The following is a 27616-nucleotide window of genomic DNA, read 5'->3' as shown; positions in this document are numbered from 1 at the left end:
GCACTCTCCCCGGGGACCCCTGCCAGCTCCAGCACACAGACGGACAGACTCCAGCCCGTCCTCGGAAGTTCCGGCCCGAGAGCGGGCGAGCGAGCGAGGGCGGCGTCAGGGCTCGCCCGACTTGGGGAGCCCCGCTAGCCGCCGGGCCTCCGGCCGCAGTTCCTTGCACTTCTGGCAGTAGAAGAAGTCGGGGACGTTGGTCTTCTTGATCTTGGCGCACGACAGGTGGATCCAGGTGCCGCAGAGGCTGCACTCGATCATCGGCCGGCCGGCGAAGGGCTTCCGGCAGTAGCACGTGATGAGGTCCCACGAGTCATCGCCTGGGCAGAGGGGCGCGCTCAGGCTCCCGCGGAGCACCGGGGCCCGACCCCCCGACCCCGGGCCCGACCCCGCTCCCCGCTCACCTGACTCCACCATGATGTCCTCGTCCATGACCCGCATCTCGCCCTCGCTGGAGCTGGCGTCCCCGTCCTGGCTCGTCTCGGTGCTGCCCGCCTCCTTGCTGTCGCCGTCGGCCGGGGCGGCGCCTTCGGGGTGCGCGGCGGGCGGCGGTCTGGGCGCCTCGGGGGGCGCGGGCAGCAGGGGCACCGGGGCTTCGGCGCCCGCCACGGCCCCCGCGTCCTCCTCGTCGTCGTCCTCGTCCTCGTCGTCGTCGTCCTCGTCCGAGTCCGTGTCGCTGGGGGGCGCGCGCGGAGGCCCAGGCGGCGGGAGTCTGTCGCCCCGCTCGGCCCTTTTCAACTTCCGCTTCTTGCTCTTCTTGATGCGCGACCGCTTCTCCCCGTCCCCGGGGGCCGGCCGGGGTCTCCGGAGCGCCCCGAAGCCCGCGCCCGGCCCCAGCTTGCGGTTCTTGCGGTCCTTCTTGCGCGGGGGCGCGGGCAGGTCCGCCTGGGCCAGGGGCGCGGGGCCGAGGGCGGCGGGGGGCCGGGCGGCGTGCGTCGGGGAGAGCGGGGAGGCCGCCTTGGGCCCGTCGAGGTCGAAGAGCGAGTCCTTGAGCTTCATCTTCTCGAGCAGGGAGGCGCTGTCGGGCGCCTGCAGCCGCGGGAAGGCCGGGCGCGGGGCTCCGGGCGGGGCGGGGCCGGTGTGCGCGGCCCTGCGCTTGGAGGACTTGGCTTTCTTGACGAACGTCTGGATGGTGCGCAGGTCCGAGGGCGCCGAGTCCCAGCCGTCGCTGTCGGCCGCGCTCTCGCCGCGCAGCGGGGAGCTGGAGCCCGAGGCGGGCCAGTCGCTTTCCTGCGGGGAGACAGCGCGGAGGTCAGGTCAGGTCCGACCCCGGGACGTCCTGCCCGCCACCTAAGACTGTCCCCCGTCCTCCCACCCGCTTCTCTCCTCCGCCGAGGCCTGGCCAGAGCATCTCCCGACTGTGGGCCGTGAATCCCCAGGTTTCGCATCTCTACTCGGGGTCTTGCCAGGGATCCCCAGGCTCGGGAGTGCACAGAGAGCGGCCCGCCCACTGCGTACTCTGGCCTTGTGCTGGGTTGGGGTTCACCCAGGCGGAGGCTGCGGTGAACTCGGGGCGGCCCTCCCCGCTGCGGTGCCTTTAGCCGCCCGCTTCGCCCACCTCTTTGCTGGGAGGGATGTAGCCGGCGTAGGCCAGGACGAAGCTACAGAACTTGTTGAAGTCCTCGATGGTTCTCCTGCGCTTCTCCGGCGGCTGCAAGGAAGACACGGGGCAAGCGCTTGGAGACGTCTTTCTCTGGGGCTGGGGGTCCCACCCGGCAGGCTGGGGGGGCGAGCGGGGGTCCCTACGGGGTGCCCTATGGGTCGGAACCACGCGTGTCCTGGTGCCTGCGAGGCCAGCGCCCCACGGCTACCTCCTTGCTCCTCCGCGCCCCAACTTGACAGCGTTTGGGAAGGCAGAAGGGGGCGTTGCTCCCGAAGGGTGAGGAGAGCCCGGGGAGCCAGCAGGGCAGCGGAGGGGCAGGCGTCGGGGTGTCCCGCCTAAGTGGACCCCTGCTCACCTGGGTCTCCGGCTTGAGGGTCGGGGGCGGGTCTGCGGAGGAAGCGAGACAGCCGGGGTGAGTGGAGACGCGGACGGCGACAGACCCCCAGACCCCAGGCCGGAAGCGCCTTCCCCACGGCGGGCCGGCCCCGCCCAGCGCCGCGCGGCTCCCCCTTCCGGGGGCGGGGCCTCGGGCCGCCGCTCGCTCCCTCCCCTCCCCCAGCCGGCCCCGCCCCCGCCGCTCGGCGCTCGCTCCTCCGCGCCCGCCCGCCCGCCCGCCCGCTCGCCTCCCGGCTGAGGCGGCGACTGGCCCGGCGCGCCCCCAGTCAGGCGGGCGGTCGCTCGGTCGCTCGTCTCCGAGCCTCCTCACACGCACACACGCACACGGCGGCCCGGAGCCGCCTCAGCCCGGCCGAGGAAGCCGCTGCGCGGTCCTGGGGGCGCACGAGGCCGGGTCGCCCCTCGCTCGCTCGCTCTCCCCTCGGGCCGGCGCTGAGGCGGGGCGGGCGGCCGGGACGCGAGGGGAGGCGGGCTCGCGCTCGCGCTCCCTCAGCCCCTCAGGCCGCGCTCCTCGCCGCCCGGACACTCGCCCTTCCGCCCGCCCGCAGGGCCGCGCCGAGGCGCCGCAGCTCCTCCCGGCTCCGGCTCGCTCGCGGGGCTCTCGGGCCGCCTGCCTCCCTCCGTCCCTCCGTCCGTCCGTCCGTCCTTCGGCCCTCCCGCTCGCCCTCCCTCCGCGGCCGGCACCCCGCGACTCCCGCGCCGCAGACAATGCCCGCGCCCGCCGCCTCTCCCGGGCTCCGGCGCCCCGGCTCCCTCCGTCGCCCCTCTCCCTCCGCCGGGCACGCGGGGCCCCAGCCCAGCCCAGGCGAGCCGAGCCGAGCCGAGCCGACCCTCCGCTCCCGACCCGCGCCCCGGCCCGGGCGGCCGACACCGGGGCGTGCGTGCGGCGCGGCTCACCTTCGGGACTGGGCTCCGCCATGGCTTCCAGCATCGCCCCTTCCCGCGCCCCTCCTCAGGCTCCGCGGCCCGGCGCCCCCGCCCTCCGCGCCGCCGGGCCCCCGGGCCGCCGCCGCCGCCGCTCGTCGCTCGCCGCTCGCCGCGCTCCTCGCGCCTCTCTTCTCGCTTCCCGCTCCCTCGCGCCGAAGGAGACGCGCGGAGACCCCGGCTGGGGTCGCGCGACTCGGGCCCGCTAGCCGCCGCCGCCGCCGCCTCCCTCCCTCGCTCGCCACCACAGCCGCCCTCCCTCTCGGCCTCCCTCCCGGCCTCCCTCCCGCACTCCCGGCCGGCCCCTCCCCCGCGCCCCGCCCTCCGCCAGCCGGCGCGCGCGGCCTGCTGGGACCTGTAGTCCTGCCGGCGGCGGCGGGGAGCCGGGCGCCAGGCCACGGGACTACGCTTCCCGGCAGGCCCCGCGCCGGCGCAAGCCACGCCCCCGCCCGGGAGACAGGAGGGGGCCGAGCGGAAGGGCGCGCGGGGGCTGCTGGGAGATGTAGGCTGGGCGTGGCCGACGAGAACTAAGGGAAAGGTGTTGCGGCTCTCGGCCACCATACTGCCGCCCTCGCGGGTGCGCGCGCCCGCATTTCCGGCCGGTCAGCCGGACGGACGGACGGAGCAGGGGCTGCTGGGAGATGGAGTCCCTCCACTGGCCACGGCTCCCCGGCGGGACCCCACACGCCTAGGCGGCCTTTTAAAACACAGGCGACTGAAGACCAGGCTGTCTCTGTCCCTCACACACACACACGCAAGAACCTTTCTGAAACCGACAGGAAATAAAAAATCTGGCTACTCTTGCAAAGCAGCTGTTTCTCTAACCCAGAACAGAAAGGGGACCCGACGCGTTCATCCACTAAGCCTTGCGATTAAGGAAAGGATGCTCGCGTCCGTCTCAAGGCAGAAGCCACACACACACACACACACACATGCTCTCGCCTCCCACCGCGGACGGCAGCGACGCAAAGCAAATGCCAACTCAGACCGGCGGTTTCCTCTTTATTGACGTGCGATTTCCTCCCACGATCCCATCCCTTCCATCCAGCACCCCCAAGGAAGAGCGAAAGGACGGGATGGGTCGTTTGGGCGTCAGGGAGCAGAAACCAAAACAATCACGAGTGAACGTAACGAGGAGACTGACGGGGTCTAAAGCAAACGGGGGCGTGGTGGAGAAAGGGGAAGGTGGCGCTTGGGGCGTCTGCCCCTGCACCCACCATCCCCGAGGGGCTGGAGGGAGAACTCAAACGCTAGGAAGTGCAGATCCCGAAGGAAGGTGGTGGTGGAGCCCGGAGGAGGGAGTCAAGGCCGGGGCCCGCCTCTTCGGAGTGGACCCCCATCCCCACCTCGGGGCAGCAGCTTCACAGGCCGTAGACACTCTCATCGCTGTAGGCGATGTACAGGAAGAAGTCTTCTTCGTGGTGTTCCTGGTGCGAAACAAAACGACGGTGCTCAGGGAGGTGGACTCGCACTCGGGACCCCCGACTGCCCACGCCCGTTCTTCCAAAGACTAAGCCATGGCCGCCTGTCACTCGTCACCCCTGGAAGCACTGTCCCTTTCTGCTGCTTTGGAACCCCGCTGCAGCTTCCGGTCATCTCCTTTCTCTGCTTTCGTCTTCAACCCCCCAGGGACCGCTTCGTCGGTCGGTCGTTGTTCTCATTTTGAGAAAGCAGAACTGACAGCGCCGGGCGACCCGCGCCCTGCCAGGAGCTCGGAAGCCTCGGCAGGCAGTCCGGCCAGCCGCGGCGTCCGCTCGATGGAGAGGTGCCCGACAGCAGGGAGCAGACCTGCCCCTGGCCCTACCTGGTAGAGCTGGCCCATCGTGGCGCTGGTGGGCGGAATGACGTTGTTGACGAAGAAGAACAGGGCGTCCTCGGCTCGGAGGTGGATCCGCTTCCGGATCAAGAAGTAGAACTGCCCGACTGCGGGTGGAGGCGCGGCGAGGTGAGGCGAGGCTTCAGCGTCGGGGACCCCCGGGCCGCCCGCCACCCCGGCTCCTCGCCGCGCCCACCTGTGAGGTCGGAAGGCACCAGGTACTTCTTCTTGTCCAGGTCTCCGATGCGGGCCTTGGGCGCCTTCTCCACGATCACCTGGCGGAGGGCGGAGTCGGACCGGGGCCCCGAGCCCGAGGAGGCTGCGGGCCCCTCCGCTGGCGCCCCAGCGTCGGCCCGGCCGGGCGTCCGGCTCCGGCTCTCTCGTCCTCCCTCTCCCCTCCCTCCCGGGCCCTCAGCCCCGCTCGCTCTCCGCCCGCCCGCCATGGCGAGCCCGAGCGCGCGAGCGGCGGCCGGCGGCCCAGGCTCACCGGGACGCGGTCCGGGTACTTCTTGCGGATCTTCTCGCCCTCGGAGCGGCGCTTCTCGAACGGGTGCTCCTCCTTGTACACGAACTTCATCCTCCCGCAGCCGGGCCGGAGCGACCGACCGACGGCACGACCGGGCTGGGCGGGCTGGGCAGGGCCGGGGGAGGGGCCGGGGCGGAGGCGCGGAGGATCCTGGGCGAGCGGCGGCGGCGGCGGCGCGAGCGCACGCTACGCCACTTCCGCGGTCGCCAGCGGAGCCTCGCCGGACGCGCCGCGCCACCCGCGTAGGGCCCGCCCTCCCGCCCGCCGGGAGACCGACAGCGACTGGCCGCCCTCCCTCCGCGCGCCTCAGCACCGAGCCCGCGGGCCCGGGACTACGTCGGCGCGGAAGGACACCGCGGCTCGGTCACGGGGCGCGAGGGCGGGGCGTCACGTGGCAGCGCGAAGTAGGCCCGGCCGGCCGCCGCGGGAGGCGGAGCTCCCGCCCAGCCCCGCCCCCCGGGCCCGCGGGCCGCCAGAGCGAGGCCGTGCGGCCTCCCGCGGTGCCTCCGCGTCCTCTGCTGCGGGGCTCCGGTGCCGTCCTCGCCCGACCTGATCGCCAAAGCGCAGCCGACGGCGTCCCTGGGCCCTCTTCGCCCGGCCCTCCTCCCTCCCTCCCTCCCTCCGTCCGTCAGTCAGTCCGCCCCGCCCAGGCCCCAGTCAAGGACCCCAGGGCCGCGCTGCTTCCTTCCACAGTTGTAATGAGCGGTTCCAGAGAGAGGCGAGGGAGGGAGGGAGGGGAGGCGAGAAGAGAAAGGTGTCCGGGCCTGCGGCCCAGGAGGAGAAGGGAAAGGGAGGGAAGAGCAAGGAGGGACAGGCAGGTGGGCGACCCCGGGCCCCGCTCCAGGCCCCCCTCGGCCCAAGCCCCGAGTGAAGAGTTGGGTCGGTTTTGTACAAGAGTTTTTAAAAAAATCAAGTCACGACAAAGCTGGCTGGCGTTCGGAGCCTCTGGGCCAGTGCGCGCGCTCGCCAGGGCTGCCCGCCGGACAGTCTCGGCCGCCCCGCCGCCTCCTGAGTCCCAGCCCGGCTCGGCCGAAGTCAGAGCTGCCGCAGTGACCCGCGCGCGTGCGTCCAGTCCGAGCGTCCAGACTCCGAGCGGAGCGGAGAGCGGGCTCCGGGAGGCGCAGGCCCTGCCCGGGCAGTCTCATCGCCGACGCGCCCTCCTTCCCCCCCACCCCGCTCAGGTGGAGGGGGGGCAGCTGTCACCAGAGCCGGTGTTGGTGAAGATTTCGGCTCAGCACAGAGCGGACGTCAGCGGTGAACCTGGGACGACAATAACTGGCGTTGGTAGAGTCCTTCTGCTTGGCATCCGCACATTGGGCGACGGTGGGCAGGAGGAAATGCGCGCCACTGTCAGGCGGAGACTGCAGTCGGCTTGCCCAAACCAAACCCAACCCAATGGCTAAGGAAAGGCTAAGGAAAAGCGATGAGCTTAGCACAAGACCTGGGTTCATTCACTTAGAACGCCAAGTTCTAATGGGAAAAAAGATCACTAAGTAAAGCAGGACGCGCTTTTATTCCCTCTTGGGACCCCCCCACCTCCTTCCTCGAGCCTCAGAATTCCACGTGCCTAGCTTCCCTTACCTGAGGGCATCCAGCATTGGAAGCAGGTTGAGGAGGGCCGTGTCACTGGGGTCACTGAACCAGGATTTGATGGGGATGGCATTGTCTAGGGTAGGTGAAAATGCATGTGAGAACAGAGGATCCAGCGAGCCAGGATGTTTTATTACTGGTGAGGACTACTGCTTTAAAACAGATACCTCAGCATCATCCCACTCAAACTCAGCCACCTACGTAAAACCTTAGTGGCGTATCATTGAGAGTAAATTTGTTTTTGTTTTTCATTGGTGGCTGATCCTAGCTCTGTGCCTAGGGATTGACTGTTCCTTGCAGTGTTCAGGGAATGAACCAGGACCTCCAGCATGCAAAGACCTATCGCCCGGGCCCTAAAGTTTGATCATTACATGGCAGACTATGATGAGGCCTCTCATAAATTTCACTGCTATTGTGTCTCACCTGAAACAGATTTTATTTGAGAAATATGGGATATGAGACGGACACATGAAGGGTGGAAGTATCACTTAAGAGAAGCAGTTTGCATCCGAATGTACAATAAATCAGGAAATCCCAGCTTCATGCATTCAAAATACTACTTCAGAATTACTTAATGGTCCAGGCATCTCACCGTCTTCTCATACCTGGATGGCTTCGGTAAGCCCCTGGAGAGTTATCCAGAATCACAATGCTCGAGAGATCGCTGTGGACCACAGAGAGGTCCTTGATGTAGCTGCCCAACTCCAAAGTGCAGTGCTGGAAAGCAGAGAAAGCTGATTATGAAAAGGAGATTCACACCACCGGTGATTACTCTCCAGTTTCAGTAATAGCCAAGAGCAACTGACTTCCCCAGAGAAAACTGAATCATAACTCCCCAAAGATCCCACTGCAAGAAGTTGGGGTGCATGCTTCAAACTCGGGTCCCTTTCTGCAAATGACTCCCAAACCTCATTCCTAGCACTGGATTCCAGACCCTTACCTGTCTGTAGTATCTTCTCTTAAGAATGCTTCTGCTATTGTCCAGTTTATCTGCCACAGCAGAGCCATAGATCTCCATGCTTGCTGTAAAGACCACAAGTTCATACCACTGGCTCACCTAAATACATTGGGAAAAGGAGGTGTCAAAGGAGTGGCCCTTCGTTGAGATATACAAGTTTCTTTCATTGGAAGATAGGGGCCAGAGTGACACACAGCGGTAGGGCGATTGCCTTGCATATGGCAAACCCAGGACAGACCAGGTTCAGTTCCCGGCATCTCATATGGTCCCCCGAGCCTGCCAGGAGCACAGAGCCAGGAGTAACCCAAGAGTCACTGCTGGGTGTAGCCCAAAAACCTAAAGAAAAAAAAATCCTTTAAGCTTCTTTTGTTTCTTTGTTTTTGTTTTTGGGCCACATGAGGCAGCACTCGGGTTATTCTTGGCTCTACACTCAAAAACAGCTTCTGGCAGGCTTGGGGCACCATATGAGAAGCCAGGATCAAACAAGGCTGACTGAGTGCCAGCCAAATGACCTACCTTAGGTGCTATCACTCGGCCCCAAGAAGAATCCTTCAAGCTTTTTAGCAACACTCATGTATGTCTCTGGGACACAAAAATACGAACACGACCAAATTCAGTCGTAGCACCATATTTAGCCTTGTAATTCACAAATGCAAGATAAAAGAATAGAAATCTGGGGCCAGACATAGCACAATGGGTCTTGTATGTGGCCAAGCCAGGTTTGATCCCATAGGGCACTATATATAATTCCTAACTGCAGAGCTAGGAGTAATCCCCGAGTACCGCTGAGGTATGGTTAAAACCAGCAACAGCAGCAAATCAAAAGCCTATAGGGGTCAGAGAGAGAGAGTACAGCAGATAGAGTGCTTGCCTTGCATAAAGCCCACCCAGGCTCAACCCCAACAATGCATCATGAGGCATGATCCTGGAGTACAGAGTCAGGAGTCAACCCTGAGCACCAACAATGTGGCCAAAAACAAAAAACTACCTGAAACTACAGTATAGCGAGTAGGGCGTTTGCCTTCCACCTGGGTTCAATCCCAACACAGGGAATTAAGCCCTGAACACAGCCAATGTGGGGAAAAAAGCCACAAACACCAGCACTATATCTGAATCTAAACTACCGAAAGCTAATCTCTAAACAAGCTCCTTACTTCAAAACTGCCTATATCCATTTCTTCTTACCTTCTATAATCCTCTAAATTGCTAGAGCCATACAACTATTCTTTTAGCAATTTTTTTTTTTTTTTTTTTTTTTTTTGGTTTTTGGGCCACACCCGGAGGTACTCAGGGCTTACTCCTGACTCTCTGCACAGAAATCGCTCTTGGCAGGCTCAGAGGACATTATGGGATGATTCAAACCAACCACACCATTGGTCCTCGGTCATCCGCTTGCAAGGCAAACACCCTAGACCGTGCTATCTCTTCGGCCTCTCCTTTAAAATCGTTAACTATTTTAACTAGTTTGCTATCACAACTATGCAATTGTAATCCCTTTCACAAACTCACCACTTCTAAGAAGAAATCCACATGAGGCCTCTTATGGACAAAAAAACGGACGGGATGTTTGTCTATCACCACCTGCAGAGGAACAGGGAGGCTGGGGAATGTTCTTAGCACAATTCACATCACACCATACCACTCCACACTCTCCCACTGCCCACCTCTCTTCTTCAAGTTAATAATGCTGGTACAAGGAATGGAGAATGGAGGCAAGACACTCAGATTAGAAAAGGGAGTCTAGGGGCTGGAGAGATAGCATGGAAGTAAGGCGTTTGCCTTTCATGCAGAAGGTCATTGGTTCGAATCCCAGCATCCCATATGGTCCCACAAGCCTACCAGGAGTGATTTCTGAGTGTGGAGCCTGGAGTAACCCCTGAGCACTGCCGGGTGTGACCCAAAAACAAAACAAAAAAAGAAGAAGAAAAGGGAGTCTAGGCCTGAGGAGAGCAATGGTTACAAACTATACACACCTTGAGGATGAAGTCAGGAGGTGTTCCAGGTCGGACTGTGGGCCTCAGAACCCCATCGTGATGAGAGTGAATAAGTGTCTCATCTAGATCCAGCACCAGGATCTTCCTCTTCACCTGGCCTGAGCCACAACAGGAAGCACACAGCACTCAACCTCCAACCCAGGCCTTGAACCCCACCTTACCTCCAAGGAGTCTACCTTAGTAGAGAGCATACTCACCTAGCCGATTCCGGGACACAGGAGATAAAGGAAGGATATCATATCGAACAGTTTGATACTGAATTACCTAAGAACAACGAGAGAGAGAGAGAAAGTGAACCCTTTGAAAGGAAATATTCCTCAGGAACAATAAAGAATAAATAGCACACATTAACATTTACCATATACTGATTACCAGGTGAGTTACAATTATTTTATTTTATTCTGAAAACAACAAATATGGGCCAGAGTGACAGTGCAGCCTTACATGCAGTCAACCTGAATTTAATCCCTGGTACCACATGGTACTCCATAAGCCCCTGCCAGGAGTGATAGGGAAGCAATCCCTGAAAACAGAACCCTAGTAAGCCCCGAGCATAGCAGGGTGTAGCCAAAACACAAACAAAAAAATCAAAACAAACATGTTATCTGTTTTGTTTTGTTGTGGTTGAGGGACACACCCAGAGTACGGAAGGATCAAACAAGGTCAGCTACCTATAAGGCAAACACCTTAATATCTGGTTCTACCTCTGACTTTATAATCTCTCTCTTTTTTTTTTTGGGGGGGGGGTTGTTTTTTGGACCACATCCAGTGACACTCAAAGGTTACTCCTGGCTATGTGCTCTGGAATCGCTCCAGGCTTGGGGGACCCTATGGAAGACCTGGGCATCGAACCACGGTCAGTCCTAGGTCAGCTCCGTGCAAGGCAAATGCCCTACCGCTGTGCCACCGATCTGGCCTCCATAATCTCTTTTTAAATGATGATGAAACCCAAGATTAGAGAGATTATATTTTTGACCCTATTAAGCAAAAATTCTATGACACTATGGTTTCTTTTTCTAATTTGAGAAACTATTATTATGATTATGATTATTGGTTTTTAGACCACACGTGGTGGTCCTGGCTATACCCTCAGGAATCACTCTGGCAAGGTTATATTAGATAAGGTGTTGGGCACTGAACCTTGGTCAATACGAGGCAAGCCGTAAGCCATGTACAAGACAAGCACCCTATCCACTGTACTATTACACACCAGTTCCTACACCACAGATTTCTGTCTCTACCATAGTTGGGTGGATCTAGTGAGGGAGCAAAGTCAGGATAGTAGCCTGGCAAGCTGACGAGACCGCCTGCTCTCTTACCCAGGAAATCTGGCTTTATTAGACAAAGAAAAACATAAGCCTGAACATCAAGGATTCTGGTGACAATTCCAATCACTTCCCCCGGGAAACCGAAAGCCTGAAATTCCTTAGTATGCAGGAATAGGAGTAAAGACGGAGGTCCTTGGATGAGGGTGGAGAAATCCAGAAGTTGTCAGGTCAGCTAAGTTCCTCTGGCTAGGGGCCCCAAGCTTATTTTAACCAGCCACCTGTCCGTTTCTATCTCTACTAGCCAAGTCACAAGTTACAAGGAACCTCAATTCTCTAAACAGCCTCCTCCCTCCTCTAGGTACCCAGGAAAAAGCAGAGACACTGTAAGACCCACAAGCAGGGTCAACTGCCACAGTATCAAGATGCGCAGCCTTCCAGATTCTGCAGGCCTGCTCAGAGGCTGTTTCTAACACTAGATTCTGCCCCCATGCAAAGCCTGGCTACTCCCTCACTGTGCTCTCTTCTTCAGAGTGCGATGTTTTCTGGTACATCCCTGAGCCCCGACACTCACTCGCCAGAGGCAGACTCCATACACTCTGGTAAAAACTAATGGGTTCTCTCTCCCAATGCCAAGACATCTGCCCTTCTTTTCTTCCCTGGCTACGTTGGCCCGCAGTAGCTCCGGTGTCCTGCCCTGCTATCTCGGGTTGCACATGCTGGGCATGTAGGGAATGCTCAAAGCATCTGCCAGTAAAGGCGGGGGAGGAGAACCCAAACTGGAAGGGAAGACAAAAGGCTGCGGGGCCAATGCTGCCTAAAGGAGAGCAGTTTTGCAAGCAAGTAGCCTCTCAGCACCCAGAACAGAAACCTGACAAGTTGGGAGAGATGGAGTCAACGCTTACAAGGCTAGGCAGAAAGTTTGCACCAAGAAAACCACAGGAGCCAGCCCCACGCAGGTCTCAGCACTTAGAACCTCAAATTCCTGGCTGACCCCCTCCCACCTTTGATTTGCAGCGCTGAGGGATGAGCCTAAGGCCTCACACAGACAAGGCAAGTTTGGCTGCTAAGTTGTCTCGAGGAAACAGCCAAGCCTACAGACAACCACGGCCCATACACAGTAACTCCTAGTCAGGAAGCAGAGGTACAGACAAATCGTGGCCAAGCGCCATTCCCCTAAATCCAATCAAACCATCACCTTCTTCGGCCTCTTCCTAGGCCAGAGTCCCTTCCGGTTTTATCGAGAGATTTCAGAGAGTGCCGAGGGAAGACCCTGTCCACAGCAGTTCACGGAATGCTGCCCGGCGGTAATGAGAACACAAAGGCACATTCCTGGAAAGATGTCCAAGGAACTAGGGATCCTTGACCTTGGAGGGAAAGCGATGGGGAGGGAACCCAGAGAGCCTCGGACATCTTCGCGGTTCTCTCACACGGCTTGACAAGCAAGGTACTCCTGAGACGGACACCCCAAGTTTCATGCATTCCCCCAGGGGTTCGCGGTGAGGGTGGTTTCTCCCCCGGGGCTGCAGGTTTCTCTCCAGGGGGCCCTCCTTCCTCGCCCTGAGGCACCGCACACTGGCAGAGGGGGTCACTCGCAGAGGCCAGGTGTGTGTGCAGGACCTGGACCTGCCCCCCAACAGGTGTCCCCAGCGCCTGCACGGGCCCTTCCCTTCCCCGAGAGCCTTGGGCCGCCCAGCCTTCCCTCCTCCTCCTCCTCCTGGAGCCAGACTGCCGGCCCTGAGCCCTGGGCGCCCCGACCCAGAGAGACAGAAACAGACAGAGAGAGAGACAGAAACAGACAGAGAGAGAGAGAGAGAGAGAGAGAGAGAGAGAGAGACAGACAGACAGACAGACAGACAGACAGACAGACAGACAGACAGACAGAGAGACGCGCTCACCGTGCGGATCTGCCTCCGCAGCAGGTAGATGCAGAAGCTCCAGAGCTTGGCGGCGAAGGCCACGAAGGTGCGCAGCCCCAGCAGGCACTGCGTGCGCATCATGCCCGCCGCCCCGACCCCGCCGCCGGCCGCGCCGGCCCCGGGGCCCCCGCGGCCCAGCTCCGCCAGCCCCGCCGGGCGCCCCCCCGCCGCGGGAGGGGGGACGGGGGCCCCAGTGGCGGGCGCGCGGGCGAGCTGCGGGCGGAGGACGGGGCCGGGCGGCTCAGCGGGAGGGCGAGCCGGGGGCGCCCCGGGGCCCCCGCATGGGCGAGCGAGGGAGGGACGGGCGAGCGCGGCGGGCGGCCGGCGGGGGTCCGGGGCGGGGAGGGCGGGCGGGGGAGGGGCGCGGAGGGGGAGGGTGCCCGCCGCGCAGGCGCACTGAGGCGCCGCCCGCGGGGACGGGGCGCGGCGCGGCGCGGGCAGCGGGGGAGGGGGAGCCGAGGGCCGCGCGGGAGCCGCCGGAACCGGGGCGGCCTCCCCCTCCCCGGGACGCCTTTAGCCCCGGGGGCGCGGCGCGGCCGCCTCGGCCGCCGGGTTGCCCGCTCTGACGGGCGCCATTTTACCGCCTCGAGAGCCCCACAGCGCGCTCGCTCCCGCCCGCCCGCCCGCCCGCGTCCCCTCTGACGTCACTTCCGGACGTGACGTGGGCCCGCCCGACCCGGAAGTCTGCCTCTCCGCGGGCGGAGAGGGCGGCGCGCGTGCGCGCAATCAACTTCCGGGCGGCGGCGCTAAGAAACAGCCCGTCAGACTTCGAGTTTGCGTGCTGGAAGGCGGGCTTAGCGACGTCACTGTCCCGCGACGCTCAGTTTCTTCCTCCCCCTTGACCTCCCCAACGGCTCTCGCTCGCCTAGTCGCGCTGCAGAGACGGAGAAGGGGTGCCTCTCTCTCTCTCTCTCTCTCTCTCTCTCTCTCAGCGCTCCTCAGAGGCAGGCCGTCCGCGGGACCACTCAGACGTCCACCTTCGCGTCTGAGCGGCAGGAATTGCCTCAGGTCGCAGCCGGGAGGGGCGCGGCCTGGCCCGTGACGTCATCCCAGGGCGCCGGCGAGGCGTCGCCTCGTCCCGGGGAAGGAAGATGCTGGACTCTGTGCTGGCGCGCGACGGGCTGCTGCTGCTGCGGGGTGAGCGCGGCGGACGCGGGCGTGCGGGGCCTGCGGAGGACGGGCTGGGGCCTCCACCCCGTCTGACGCGCTTCTCCCCCCCCCTCAGACGCCGCGGCGTGGGAAGGGCGCAGCCTCCTCAAGGCGCTCGTCAGGAAAGCCGCGCTGTGGTAGGTAGACAGACGTCTGCCTCGTGGCGTCTCTGCGACCACGGAGGGAAAATGCGCACGCGGAGGTGGCAGTCGGGCGCTCGCCTTGCATGCAGGAGGACGGTGCTTCGAATCCCATTCGGCATCCCGTAGAGCCTGAGCACCGAGCCAGGAGTAACCCCTGAGCGACGCTGGGTGTGACCCCCCAAAACTTTTGTTTTTGAAGGATTAGAGCTCCTGTGCCAAGTTTGATGAAGACCTGAGTTCAGTTCCCCAGCCATAGCCTTGACTAGGCAGAGCTGTCATGTCAGTCAGGATGAGCACCTCCTTGTCAGTTTGGGCGCAGTGGCCCACTAGCTCTTAGGTGCTACTGGAGAAACAGACCTCTCCCACAAAAAGAGCTCTTTAGCGGCCCGAGAGATAGCATGGAAGTAAGGCATTTGCCCTGCCTGCAGAAGGACGGTGGTTCGAATCCCATATGGTCCTCCAAGCCAGCCAGGAGCGATTTCTGAGCCTAGAGCCAGGGGTAACCACTGAGCACTGACCCAAAAAAAAAAAAGGAGCCGGGAGAGATAGCATGGAGGTAGGGCATTTGCCTTGCATGCAGAAGGATGGTGGTTCGAATCCCACCATCCCATATGGTCCCCCCCCCCAGCCTGCCAGGAGCAACCCCCCTGAGCACTGCCGAGTGTGCCTCCAAAACCAAAAGAAAAAAAAGCTGCACACACACACACCCCACTCTCAGACTCTCCCCCTTATTCTCTGTCTCAGTGGCCACCGCGTCCACGTCCTGGGCTGTGAGGTGAGCGAGGAAGAGTTTCGGGAAGGTTTGGCCTCCAACATCAATAGCCGGTAAGAACGAATTCGAGGCCGGAGAGACAGCACAGAGGTAGGAGGGCAGGACTGTGGTTCAAATCCCAGCATCCCATATGGTCCCCTGAGACTGCCAGGAGGAACCCCTGAGCGCTGCCTTCTGGGTGTGACCCAAGAACAAACAAACAAAAAAAGAACAAGTTCTAATCGGAGATGTCACTACATATGAAAACCGTTCCTCAGGAGCTTCCATTACAGTAGAAAGCATAACACCAAAGTGTAGCAGCTGCTACATACATGGGTTACTGAAGAAGCCGGAGCAATAGCACAACACTAGGGCATTTGCACATTGTCAGGGCTCGATCCCTGGTGTCCCATATGGTCCCCCAAACCTGCCAGGAGCGATTTCTGACCACTGAGCCAGGAATAACAACCCCTAAGCATTGCCAGGTGTGGCCCAACCCCCTCATAAATAAAATAATGAATGTACTACTGGGAGGGGGCTGGAGTTATAAGTATACCAGATAGGGCCTTTGCATCTCTTATAATCCCCTGAACCCCTCCAAGAGTGACTCCAGAGGTCAGCGCTAGTAGTAAGCCCTGAGCACTGTCGGGTGTGAGCCAAAAACCAAAAAAAACAGATGGGTTACCGAGGGACCAAAGTAATAGCACACAGCAGGTAGGGCATTTGCCTTGCACGTGGCCGACCAGGTTCAATCTCTGCTATCCCATATGGTCCCCTTTATTTTTGTGCCTGAGCTCTGTTGGGTGTGGCCCAAAACAAAATGACTGCTGAATGAATGGATATGGTTCTTTCAGGCGGAGAGAATTAGTGAGAAAAATACAGTGTAATACGTGGACAATTTAAATTAGGGACCAGAGTGATAGCACAGCAGATAGGGTGTTTGCCATGCATGTGACTGACACACGTTTGATGGCCAGCATTTCATATAGGAGTGATTCCTGAGCTCAGAGCCAGGAGTAACCCCTAAGCACCATTGGATGTAGCCCCAAGACCAAAAAAGTAAAAGGAGTAATGGCTAGAGCCATAGTACAGGAGGTGTCTACCTTGCATACAGTGAACCCATGGTTCATGATAGTACAGTGGTAACAGCGAGTAGGGCATTTGCCTTGCACATGGCTGACAGGCATCCCATATGGTTCCCCAAGCACACCATGAATAATTCCTGAGTGCAAAGCCAGTAGAACCCCCAGCACTGAAGGGTGTGGCACCAAAACAAAAAGATAGTAGCAATCTATGGGTCCAGAATTAAAAGAGTTCAGTGAGTAAGACTCTTACCTTGCTCTAGGCTAGCCTATGGATCTTGGCACCACATATCATTCCCTGAACCACAGAGCCAGAGCGAGGAATACCAGTGGTCCTTAAACTATGGCCTGTAGGCCACATATTGTATTTGTTTTTTGTTTTTGGGCTACACCCGGCGGTGCTCAGAGGTTACTCCTGGCTGTCTGCTCAGAGATAGCTCCTGGCAGGCACGGGGGACCATATGGGACACCGGGATTCGAACTAACCACCTTTGGTCCTGGATCGGCTGCTTGCAAGGCAAACGCCGCTGTGCTATCTCTCCGGGCCCCACATATTGTATTTGTATCTGTTTTGTTTTTTCATTGCAAAATAAGATATATGCAGTGTGCGTAAGAATTCGTTCATAAGTTTTGTTTTTACTATAGTCAGACCCTCCAATAGTCTGAGGGACAGTGAACTGGCCCCCTGTTTAAAAAGTTTGAGGGCCCCTGGAATAGACCCTGAATATGGCAGGTGTGATCCATAAACAAAAACAAAACTATAATTTAGCTCCAGAATTATTCAGAAACTAGTAATTGTATTCCAGACATTAGAGGTATTGGGAAAGGCATTTCCCAGGTATTGACTTCATTTAGTGAAGTCAAAATTAGGGAGATTGCTCATGGGAGATTGAAGATCTCCCTAAGTTCAGTCATATATAATATGCTTGGTGGAACCTAACATAGTATAGTAGGTAAAATGCTTACTTTGTATGTGACCAATCCCAGTTCCATTATTGGCACTTCAGGTACTGCCTGGAATAATCCCTGAACACAGCTGGATATGCCCTCTTCTGATAAATAAGTGACCTGGTGGTGGACTTGAGAGATAATACAAAAGCAAGTTAAGACACTTGCTTGCATGCATCTGTTACCACAGCTCTTACTCGAATCCCAGCACTACACATGGTCCCTGAGCATAGACAGGCATGATCACTGACAAAAGAGCCATTAGTGCCCCAACAAAAAGTTTCCTGGTAGTAAAGTTCTTAGCATGAGAAGACAGGTAGATATCATCATAAAGGTGGTGAGGAACTGTCAGGGATGTAACACAATGGAAGGGTGCATTTCAGATGAGTATGGGCCTAGGTTTTATCCTAAATACCAAAGTAATATACATTTAACATTTTTAATAAGGGCATGGGTGTAAGGGAAAAAAATAACTTCTGGAGGTAAGACTGTTGCCTTGAATGTGGTGGACTCCAGTCTAATCTGCAGCACTGCGTTGTTCCCTGACCCCCACCCCCCACCCCATCCTCATCACTTTTGAGCTTAGAACCAAGAATAACTCCCAAGGACCATTTGATGTGACCCAAACAGCCCCTCCCTTCATACACACCATGTTTTTTTTTTTTTTTTTAAATAAAGGCAGGAATCATTTGCAAGTTTAGACAAATAGTGGTATCATGTCTATAGACTAGTCAGGTGATTCAGTGACCATAATGTAGATGGTTGTTGGGGAAGCCTAGGGAAATGAAATGGGAAGGTTCTTACAGGAATCAAGGCCCGCTGAGGTACAGTGTGCACTGTCTGTGAACCAATGTATACTGGGCACTGGACATAGAGCACTAAATGAAGTCAACATAGTTTCCTTGACAATGAATTTTAGAGAATAAATATAGATGACTGAACCTTAAAGTCCTAATGCATAAAGCGTTAGCAACAGAGCATGTTTCAGGCAAATGTAAAAAGATTTCAGTCATTGTAATTTCCAGGAATTAAAGTCTGACCTGAGCTAGAGAATCTCATCTAAATCAGGAGGTCCCAGAACCTGCCTTGGGAGGCTGGACCGACATTAGGTGGGGCATTTGCCTTGCCTGTTGACAAACTAAGTTTGATCCCTAGCACCTCTAGGAGTGATCTCTGAGCAACCAAACCACCTTTGTTGTCTGGCTAAGACGATTGCTTCCTGTACTTTTGGAAATAGTAATAATTATGTTTGTTAAGGCCTGATTTTTTTTTTTATTCTTTTTGGTTTAGGGGCCACATCTGACTATGCTCAGGGATATGTTGGGAATTCAAACAGGGTCATCACAGCAGCATGCAAAACAAGTGTCCTGCCTCCTTGACTATCTCTTCAAGCCTAAGCCCTAATTTTCTTTCTATATTGGGGATGGGCCACACCTGGTGGCACTCTGGTGTTATTCCTGGCTTTGTGCTCAGAAATCACTCCTGGTAGGCTTGGGGTACCTTATGGGATGATGGAGATTGAACCCGGGTCTGTCCCGGGTCAGCCGCGTGCAAACTCCCTACTGCTATGCTATCGTTCTGGCTGCAACCCTGCTTTTCTGTTATCCATTGTTAGGATAGAAGTGACCTTCAGAAAAAACAAGTCAGAAGGAGCTGGCTCAAGTGATAGTACAGCGAGTAAGGCACCCCATTTCATCTCCAGAACACCACCACCAGTAATTCCTGAGTGCAGAGCCAGGAGTAACACCTGAGAACTGCTGGGTGTGACACAGAACAGGAAGGAAGGAGGGAGGGAGGGAGGAATCTTGGAACAAGTTCTACCGTATTGAAACTTTCCTAAGATTTGTTTGCTTTATCTTTTGCGGGACCCCACAAAATGGTGCTCAGGGCTTACTCCTGATTCTGTGATCACTTCTGGTGGGGATTGGGGTGCCAGGAATTGGACTTGGTTTGGCAGAGTGCAAGACAAGCACCTCATCCACTGTATTTTCTCTCCAGCCCCCAAGTCCAAGATTTCTTTTTTTCTTTAGTTTTTGGGATACATCCAGCTGTGCTTAGGGGTTACTCCTGGCTCTGCATTCAGTAATTATTCAGTAATTGGCAGGCTGAGGGGACTATATGGATGCTGGAGATTGAACCTAGGTCAGCCATATGCAAGGCAAACGCTACCCAATGTACTATCTCTCTAGCCCCTTCCAAGATTTCTTGCCCATGCCTTAATTGCTGGTGGCTTGATTCTTTTTTGCTTGCTTGCTTGTTTGTTTTGTTTACTGGGCCACACTCGGAGGAGCTCAGGGGTTACTCCTGGGTCTATGCTTAGAAATCGCTCCTGGCTCGGAAGACCATGTGGGATGCCTGGAATCGATCCCAGGTTTATTCCAGGTCGGTCGTGTGCAAAGCAGATGCTCTGCCACTGTGCCATTGCTTTATGGCCCCACCTTTTTTTTTTTTTTTTAGTTTGTTTTAAGGCCATATCTAGCACTGCTCAGAGATGATTCCTGGTTCTGCACTCAGAATTACTTCTGGCAGGCTTTGGGAACCAACCATATGAAATGCTGAGGATGCCTGGATCCTCACCACCACCACCCACTGTGTGCAGGGCAACGCCTTACCCACTATACTGTTGTCCTGTGGCTTAATTCTTTTATTTTGGGGGTGTGTGTGAGAATTTTGTTTGTTCATTTGGGGGCCACACCCAGCAGTACTCAGCGCTTGTTCCTGTCTCTGTGCCCAGGGGTCATTCAGGTGATGCTCAGGGAACCATATGGGGTGCCAGTGATTGAACCTGGGCCAGCTGTGTTCAAGGCAAGTGCCTGATACACTGTACTAACTTCTGCCTGTGGCTTAATTCTTTTATTGTTTTGGGTCACATACACTCCTGGCTCTGTGCTCAGAAATCGCTCCTGGCAGGCATGGGGAACCATATGGGATGCCGGGATTCGAACCATAGTCCATACTGGATCGGTTGCGTGCAAGGCAAATGCCCTACCACTCTGCTATCTCTCCGGCCCTGTGGCTTAATTCTTGATCTCCTTCCTAAGATGATCTACTTCAGTGGTCGGCAGCCTTTTTTTTTTCAACTGAGTCAAATCTCGCCAAAACCACAATTGAAATTTATTTTGAGAGCCACACAGGGCGCGCACTGACAGAGGCTAGGAGCAAGAGTCCTGACTCCTGGAGCGGCCTCCCAGCACACAGAAGAGCCAAATTAAAAGTGGAAAGAGCCACATGTGGCTCGTGAGCCACTGGTTGCCAACCACTGATTTACTTAATAAAACCGTACCTTAGGAAACCATATCTCCTCTCCTTTCTCTTTGTCCATCCAGAGAATAAAGCACTTTTGGGTATAATTGAAGATATAGTTGGCAGGACCTGGAGCAATAGTATAGGAGCTAAGGTGCTTGCTTTGCTTGCCAACTGCAATTTGGTCGCTGGTATGCCACTGTCTCCTAAGCACCAGCAGTGGTCACTCCTGAGCAAAGCTGGGTGTGTGTGGCCCCAAAACAACAACAACATGGGCTGGAGCCATAGCACAGTGGGTAGGGCATTTGCCTTGCGTGCAGCCAGCCCAGGTTCAATCCCTAGTATCCCATAAGCCCCCCCCCCCCAAAAAAAAAGCCTACCAGGAGTGATTTCTGAGCACAGAGACAGAAGTAACCCTTGAGGTTCAATGTCAGATATGGAACAAAATCCAAAAAATGAAGAAAAATGACAAAAAGATGATATCTAATGTAAGCAAGAAAGCAAAACTAAGAAGACAAATTTTGGGGGTGGAGAGATAGCAGGGAGGTAGGGCATTTGCCTTGCATGTGAAAGGACAGTGGTTCAAATCCCGGCATCCCTTATAGTCCACCAAGCCTGCTAGGAGCAATTTCTGAGCATAGAGCCAGGAGTAACCCCTGAGTGCTGCTGGGTGTGATCCAAAAACCAAAAAAAGATAAATTTTAAGAAGGGAAAAAAAAGAAAAATTTCAAAGGCAACAAAAATGATTAAAAAATAAGGGGCCGGAGAGATAGCATGGAGGTAAGGCGTTTACCTTTCATGCAGAAGGTCATCGGTTCAAATCCCGGCGTCCCATATGGTCCCCCGTGCCTGCCAGGAGCAATTTCTGAGCACAGAGCCAGGAAAAACCCTGAGCACCGCCGGGTGTGACCCAAAAACCACAAATAAATAAATAAATAAATAAATAAATAAATAAATAAATAAATAAATAAATAAAATAAACTGGGGGGCCCGGAGAGATAGCACAGCGGCGTTTGCCTTGCAAGCAGCCGATCCAGGACCAAAGGTGGTTGGTTCAAATCCCGGTGTCCCATATGGTCCCCCGGGCCTGCCAGGAGCTATTTCTGAGCAGACAGCCAGGAGGAACCCCTGAGCAATGCCGGGTGTGGCCCAAAAACCAAAAATAAATAAATAAACTGAGGGGGCTGGAGAGAGCATGGAAGTAGGGCTTTGCCTTGCATGCAGAAGGATGGTGGTTTGAATCCCAGCATCCCACAGGGTCCCCCCGAGCCTGCCAAGAGCAATTTCTGAGTGCAGAGCCAGGAGTAACCCCCAAAAAAAGGATTAAAAAAAAAAAACAAACACTGGGCCAGAGCATAGCACGGCAGTAGGACATTTGACTTTTATTCACCCAAACCAGGACGCACCTGGGTTCAATTCCAGCATCCCATATGTTCCTCTTGGCCTATCAAGGAGATTTTTGAGCACAGGGGTTATTCCTGGCTCCATGCTCAGAAATTGTTCCTGGCAAGCACGGGGACCATATGGGACGCCGGGATCCGAACCGATGACCTTCTGCATGAAAGGCAATGCCTTACCTCCATCTATCTCTCCGGCCCCCAGGAGTAACTTCTGAGCATTACCAGGTGTGGCCCAACCCCACGCCCCCCCCCCGAAAAAAAAGTTTGATCCCTGGCAAACTATATGGCTCCCTGACTCCTATCAGGAGTGATCCCTGAACACAACCAGGAATTAACTCTGACCATGGTTAGTGGCTGGGAAAAAAAAGCACCACAAAGATAAAATTTCATTGAGTTAATCTCTATACCAGGGGTGGTGAACACATGGCTCCGAGCCAAAATGAATGCAGCGCTTTGCCCTTTTTTGTTGTTTTTGTTTTTGTTTTTGTTTTTGTTTTTGGGCCACACCCGGCATTGCTCAGGGGTTCCTCCTGGCTGTCTGCTCAGAAATAGCTCCTGGCAGGCACGGGGGACCATATGGGACACCGGGATTCGAACCAACCACCTTTGGTCCTGGATCGCTGCTTGCAAGGCAAACGCCGCTGTGCTATCTCTCAGGGCCCAGCTCTTTGCATCTTATCATTATCTTGTGTACTGTGGCTCTTTGCCAAGTTTGGATTTTGTTCTCCTGCTTTTGAGGAGGGACCTCTGAGGAGAGATCTCCGAGCGTGGAGTCCCTCCCACACCCAGGCTGCGTTCTCCTGTCTCCCATCCCTCGGAAACAACTGCATGGGCCAGCGAGCGGGGGACCGTGTGTCACCTGTTGGGTCACGTCTTCCCATTAGTTCTTAGTGTGGAGGACGCAGCACACCCTCACCATCACTGCAGGATTTTGACCCTCACTCAAAATGGCAAAATGCAATATGTGTTTCATATAGTATTGTTAAAATGAGATGCTCTTGGGGCCGGAGAGATAGCATGGAGGTAAGGCATTTACCTTTCATGCAGAAGGTCATCGGTTCAAATCCCGGCATCCCATATGGTCCCCCGTGCATGCCAGGAGCAATTTCTGAGCCTGGAGCCAGGAAAAACCCCTGAGCACTGCCGGGTGTGACCCAAAAACCACAAAAAAAAAAAAAAAAAAAAGAGATGCTCTTGTGTGAGTGTTTGTCTGTTGTGGCAGGTCACTTCGTGGTGTGGCTCTCTGACTCTCAGTTTAAAATGTTGGCTCTTTGTGTCGAACTTGTTCGCCAGCCCTGCTCTATACTTTACAAATGAGGAACCAGGATAATGGCTATGGGGAACTTGTCTTTTGGGAAGTGGAGGTTATTTGAGTCACAGCTGATGGTTCTTGAGCTACTTCTGCCTCTTCACTCAGGAATTACTCCTGGTGGGGGTTTAGGGGACCATATTGGATGCTGGGGATCAGCGAGGCAAGTGCCTTACCCACTGCATTCTCTCTCCAACCCGAAGTACATGTTTTGTATTTGTGATGTCCTGGGTTCAATCCCCATTCCCATACATACACAAGTTAAAACAGTCATTGAAACAAATGAAATGGGAGTCTTACATTAGATAATATATTAATTAGGTGATTTTGGGCAAGTTCTAAAGTCAGATATCAGAGACTTTGCTCTCAATCCAAATACTGCCTCTCTGTAATAATAGGATATCAGTGAAAATTGGCAAGAACACCTAAATATCAGAGCATAAAATTCTCGATGGATGGGGCTAGAGCAATGATCCTACTGCTAGGATGACTGCCTTGCATCTAGCCAAATAGGGTTCATTTCTAGCACCCAAATGGTCCCCCAAACTCTTAGAGTGCTCTCTGAACACAGAACCAGGAAGCCCTGACCACCACTGGGTGTAGTCCATTCTCAACAGAAGAATTGGACAGTTTTGCTTTGTCTCCTTTTTCATTTTGCAGATTGGTTTACCATGATCTCTTCAGTGATCCTCTCGGCTGGTCAGGGACGGAAGGAGCATTCGTGGGGGATGTTCTGGGAACCTTGAGAGCCATGTGCAGGAAGACAGAACCTGGTCCTGTCACCATTGCTCTTGATTCGCTCAGCTGGCTACTTCTTCACTTCCCCTGTACCACAGTCTGCCAGACTCTTCATTCTCTCAGCCATCAGGATTCTAGCCCTGGTGAGACTCCTTTCATGGCGAATTCTTTATATTGTTTTGGGGTTTGGGGCGCTTGGATTATCCTGGCTCTGCACTCAGAAATTGTTCCTGGTAGGCTAGGGGGACCATATGGGATGCCGGGAATCAAACCAGGGTCCATCTAGGGTTGGATGCATGAACGGCAAACACCGTACCGATGTGCTATCACTCCAGCCCCTAATTCTTTATTTGTTTTGGTTACTTTTGGGGGGGGTCATACCTGGCAGTGCTCAGGGATCATTCCTGGTGGTGCTGGGAATTAAATCTGGGTCAACTTCATACAAGGCAAATGCCTATCCACTGCACTATTGCTCCGGCCCCTAGCTAATTCTTCTTGTTCTCCCTGGCCAAACTCAGACTTGCTTTTTGTTGTTGTTTATTTGGTTTAGGGACCACTCCTGGCAGTGCTCAGGGCTTACTTCTGGCTCTGCACTCAAGGATCACTTAAAGCCAGCTTGGGGACCATGTGCAAGGCACATGTTTTACCCTTTGTACTGTCTGTCCTACCCCTCTTAGTCTCTTTCTAGACTGAGGGGAAAAATACAGATGTGGGGGGCCGGCGAGGTGGCGCTAGAGGTAAGGTGTTTGCCTTGCAAGCGCTAGCCAAGGAAGGACCGCGGTTCGATCCCCCGGTGTCCCACATGATCCCCCCAAGCCAGGGGCGATTTCTGAGCACTTAGCCAGGAGTAACCCCTGAGCATCAAATAGGTGTGGTCCAAAAACAAAACAAAGCAAAAAAAAATACATATGTGGGCCAGAGTGCTTAATAAAAATGAAGGCACTTTCCTACCCTGAGACTACAACCCAATATTGAATTGAATCCTTATACTGAATATGACCAAGAGAAGCCTCTAAGCATCACAGGGTGTGATTTAAAAAAAACACACACACAAACAATTTATGCATACATCTGAATTATTTTTATCTCTCTTAGTCTTGTTCTTTTCTTTATTTTTTTTCCTTTTATTTTCTTTTTTTGTCACATCCTGCGACACTTGGGTTACTCCTGGCTTTGCACTCAGAAATTGCTCCTGGCAAGCTCAGGACCATATGGGGTTCTGAAGATCTAACCCAGGTCCATCCAGGGTCAGCCGTGTACAAGGAAAACGCCCTGCCTCTGTTCTATTGCTCTGGCCCCAGTCTTGTTCTTTTTTTGTGGGGGGCTAGGGACCAACACCCCTGGCTTAGAGCTTACTCCTAGATCTGTGCTCAGCTGTTACTCTTAGAGGGGTATGGTACTGACTATATGGGGTACCAGGGATTGAACCTGGATTGGCCTCATGCAAGACACGGGCAGTATCCCTTAAACTGTCTTCTTGATATCTTCCTAGTGCCATTTACTAGTCACTTCTTTTCCAAGTCTTTTGTTTGTTTTGTTTTGTTTTTGGGCTACACCTGTTGACACTCAGGGATTACTCCTGGCTATGTGCTCAGAAATGGCCCCTGGCTTAAGGGTGGGGCTATCTGGGGTTCATTCCATCCTAGGCTAGCACTTGCAAGGCAGATGCCTTACCTCTAGCTCCATTGTTCTGGCCTCTTTTCTAAGTCTTTCTTTATTATCTTATTATTTATTCCACCAAATTTGGGGTTTTTTGTTTGTTTTTGTTTTTTGGGTCACACCCAGCAGCGCTCAGGGGTTACTCCTAGCTCTAGGCTCAGAAATCACTCCTGGCAGGCTCCGGGGACCATATGGGATGCTGGGATTCGAACCACTGTCTTTCTGCATGCAAAGCAAACACCTTACCTCCATGCTATCTCTCCAGTCCCTCCACAGAATTTATATGTGATATGTCAGGTATAATTACAGATAATGGGAAAATAAAGACTAACAAGGCCGGGACTTAGTAGATACACATTTGGTCCCCAATACTGCCCACACTCTGGGTGCTATCCTGGCAGTTCAGCAGAGGGCTGTCTCCAACACATTGCTACCATGTGTGTGATGCCAGTGAGCTTTCTAACTGCAGGAGAGCATCACAAAAAAGAGTAATGAGACACTTTCCTAGCAGGTATCAGACCCTGGTTCAATCCTTGGCGTCGCATGATCTCCCAAACACAAAGCCAGGAATAGTGCATTAGCCCTGCAAGGAGTGGCCCTAAAACCCAAAGAGGAAAAGTAGGTGTATTCCCTACAAGTACCACAACCAAAGTGTGCAAACACCAGTTTATAAAACGCCCTGTCTTCATCAACAAAGGAAAGGTAAAGGGGGAAAGAAAATAATAAAAACTAACCATAGTCAGGTCTTCTTTACCTTCTAGGAGTTCAAAGTTCCAAAATGACACAAACAAACAAGCATTTACAAAATAATCTGATAAGAGCCATATAGAAACATCTACAGGGACTAGAGTGATAGTACAACAGGTAGGGCGCTTGCCTTGTATGTGGCTAACCCAAGTTCAATCCCGGCACCCCATTTGGTTACCTGAGACTGCCAGGGAACTGCTAGATGTAGCCCTAAGACCAAAAGAAATAAACATCTAGAGTACCGTAAGTGAGCTGTTGTTTTTATGTGAATAGGGGTTGTTTTCTATTTTGTTTTGGGGGTGTCAGAGATCAGGAACAAATACCGTATTTTCCGGTGTATAAGACGACCCCCTAATTTGCAGTTAAAACATAGGTTTAGGCCTATATTCGCTGTATCAGACAGAACGTTCTTGTGCTGCAACTGTAGGTACCACAGTGAGCCAATCACAACAAGCAAAGGTTCAAAGGTTATACTGTAATAGACTTCCTCTCTGACTGGCCAATCTGAGCAGCTTTTGACAGTTTAGATTCAGGTCAGAACATTGTCTCATTTGCATGCATCAAAAGCCTGCTTGGATTGGCTGAGTGAGAGAGGCTGTCCAAGCAGCCTGGCTGATTGGTGTAGGATCGAGTTGGAAGATTCGTTTTGTGGCAATATTCAAACAGTTTACATTTTTCAGGATATACTTGGCCTATAAGACGACCCCCGATTTTTGGTTGTCATTTTTTTGTTTGTTTGTTTCAAAAGTCGTCTTATACGCTGGAAAATATGGTATATTAAGATGCAGCCGGAAAGATAGTAGAGGGAAAGGTGTTTGCTTGGCATGTGCTTGACCAGGGTTTGCTAACAGGTACCCCATGTGGTCCTCTTGCCTGCCGGGAATAATCTGAGCATAGTTATGTGTGGCCCCAAAATAAAAATTTTGTTTTGTTTGGTTTTTGGGCCATACCTGGTGACACTCAGGGGTTACTCCTGGCTATGCGCTCACTCCTGGCTTGAGGGACCACATGGGACGCCAGGGGATCAAACTGCAGTCCGTCCTAGGTTAGCATGGGCAAGGCACACGCTTACCACTTGCACTACCGCTCTGCCCCCCCCCCCCCCCGCCCCCTGTTTTGGGGGGCGTTGGGTCACACCTGGCAGCGCTTGGGCTGAACTCAAAGTCAGCCAGGAATAGTGCATGAGCACTGCAAGGAGTGGCCCTAAAACCCAAGGAGGAAAAGTAGGTGTGTTCCCTAGCACCACAACCAAAGTAATAGCTCCTAGCAGGCTTGGGGGACCATATGGGATGCCAGTATTCGAACCACCGTCCTTCTACATGCAAGGCAAACGGTCTACCTCCATGCTATCTCTCTGGCCCAAAATAAATTCTTAATACATTCTTTTTTTTGAGGGGGGGTCACACCCAGCAGTGCTCAGGGGTTACTCCTGGCTCTACACTCAGAAATCGCCCCT

General features: G+C 55.0%; 5 protein-coding genes across 6 annotated transcripts in view; 2 read left to right on the top strand and 3 right to left on the bottom strand.

The window, feature by feature from the left end:
- EIF5A (eukaryotic translation initiation factor 5A) overlaps positions 1 to 27616 on the top strand; it is a 153650-nt gene that overhangs the window by 39586 nt on the left and 86448 nt on the right. Inside the window, exon 1 of one of the 2 annotated variants that reach the window (XM_049766219.1) lies at positions 20615 to 20624. The exons of the other annotated variant lie outside the window; for it this stretch is intronic. The gene's annotated coding sequence lies outside the window, so the exon portion shown is untranslated. Of the gene's footprint in view, positions 1 to 20614; positions 20625 to 27616 lie in introns of those variants that run through there. 2 annotated transcript variants of the gene reach the window in all.
- On the bottom strand, positions 106 to 2941 carry PHF23 (PHD finger protein 23). The gene is made up of 5 exons (XM_049766211.1): positions 2897 to 2941; positions 1959 to 1990; positions 1559 to 1651; positions 405 to 1230; positions 106 to 320 (listed from the first exon to the last, which is right to left on the bottom strand). The coding sequence occupies exons 1-5, from the start codon at positions 2928 to 2930 to the stop codon at positions 106 to 108; spliced, it is 1200 nt and encodes a 399-aa protein (XP_049622168.1). The 5' UTR covers positions 2931 to 2941.
- GABARAP (GABA type A receptor-associated protein) lies at positions 4234 to 5391 on the bottom strand. Its single transcript, XM_049766221.1, has 4 exons — positions 5227 to 5391; positions 4936 to 5014; positions 4728 to 4846; positions 4234 to 4350 (listed from the first exon to the last, which is right to left on the bottom strand). The coding sequence occupies exons 1-4, from the start codon at positions 5314 to 5316 to the stop codon at positions 4285 to 4287; spliced, it is 354 nt and encodes a 117-aa protein (XP_049622178.1). The 5' UTR covers positions 5317 to 5391; the 3' UTR covers positions 4234 to 4284.
- Positions 6418 to 13116, bottom strand: CTDNEP1 (CTD nuclear envelope phosphatase 1). Its single transcript, XM_049766216.1, has 8 exons — positions 12971 to 13116; positions 10005 to 10071; positions 9787 to 9905; positions 9323 to 9394; positions 7796 to 7912; positions 7461 to 7572; positions 6847 to 6931; positions 6418 to 6525 (listed from the first exon to the last, which is right to left on the bottom strand). Exons 1-8 carry the CDS (start codon positions 13070 to 13072, stop codon positions 6465 to 6467), a joined length of 735 nt encoding a protein of 244 aa, XP_049622173.1. The 5' UTR covers positions 13073 to 13116; the 3' UTR covers positions 6418 to 6464.
- ELP5 (elongator acetyltransferase complex subunit 5) overlaps positions 13071 to 27616 on the top strand; it is a 21782-nt gene continuing 7236 nt past the window's right edge. Inside the window, exons 1-6 of the mRNA XM_049766126.1 lie at positions 13071 to 13280; positions 13509 to 13884; positions 13988 to 14128; positions 14193 to 14277; positions 15028 to 15108; positions 23677 to 23897. Of these exons, the coding sequence (XP_049622083.1) occupies positions 13071 to 13280; positions 13509 to 13884; positions 13988 to 14128; positions 14193 to 14277; positions 15028 to 15108; positions 23677 to 23897 (1114 nt within the window). The remainder of the gene's footprint in view (positions 13281 to 13508; positions 13885 to 13987; positions 14129 to 14192; positions 14278 to 15027; positions 15109 to 23676; positions 23898 to 27616) is intronic.

This window comes from Suncus etruscus, chromosome 20 (assembly GCF_024139225.1).
Source record: "Suncus etruscus isolate mSunEtr1 chromosome 20, mSunEtr1.pri.cur, whole genome shotgun sequence".
Lineage (NCBI taxonomy): Eukaryota > Metazoa > Chordata > Mammalia > Eulipotyphla > Soricidae > Suncus > Suncus etruscus.
This window is presented reverse-complemented; position numbering and strand designations above follow the sequence as displayed.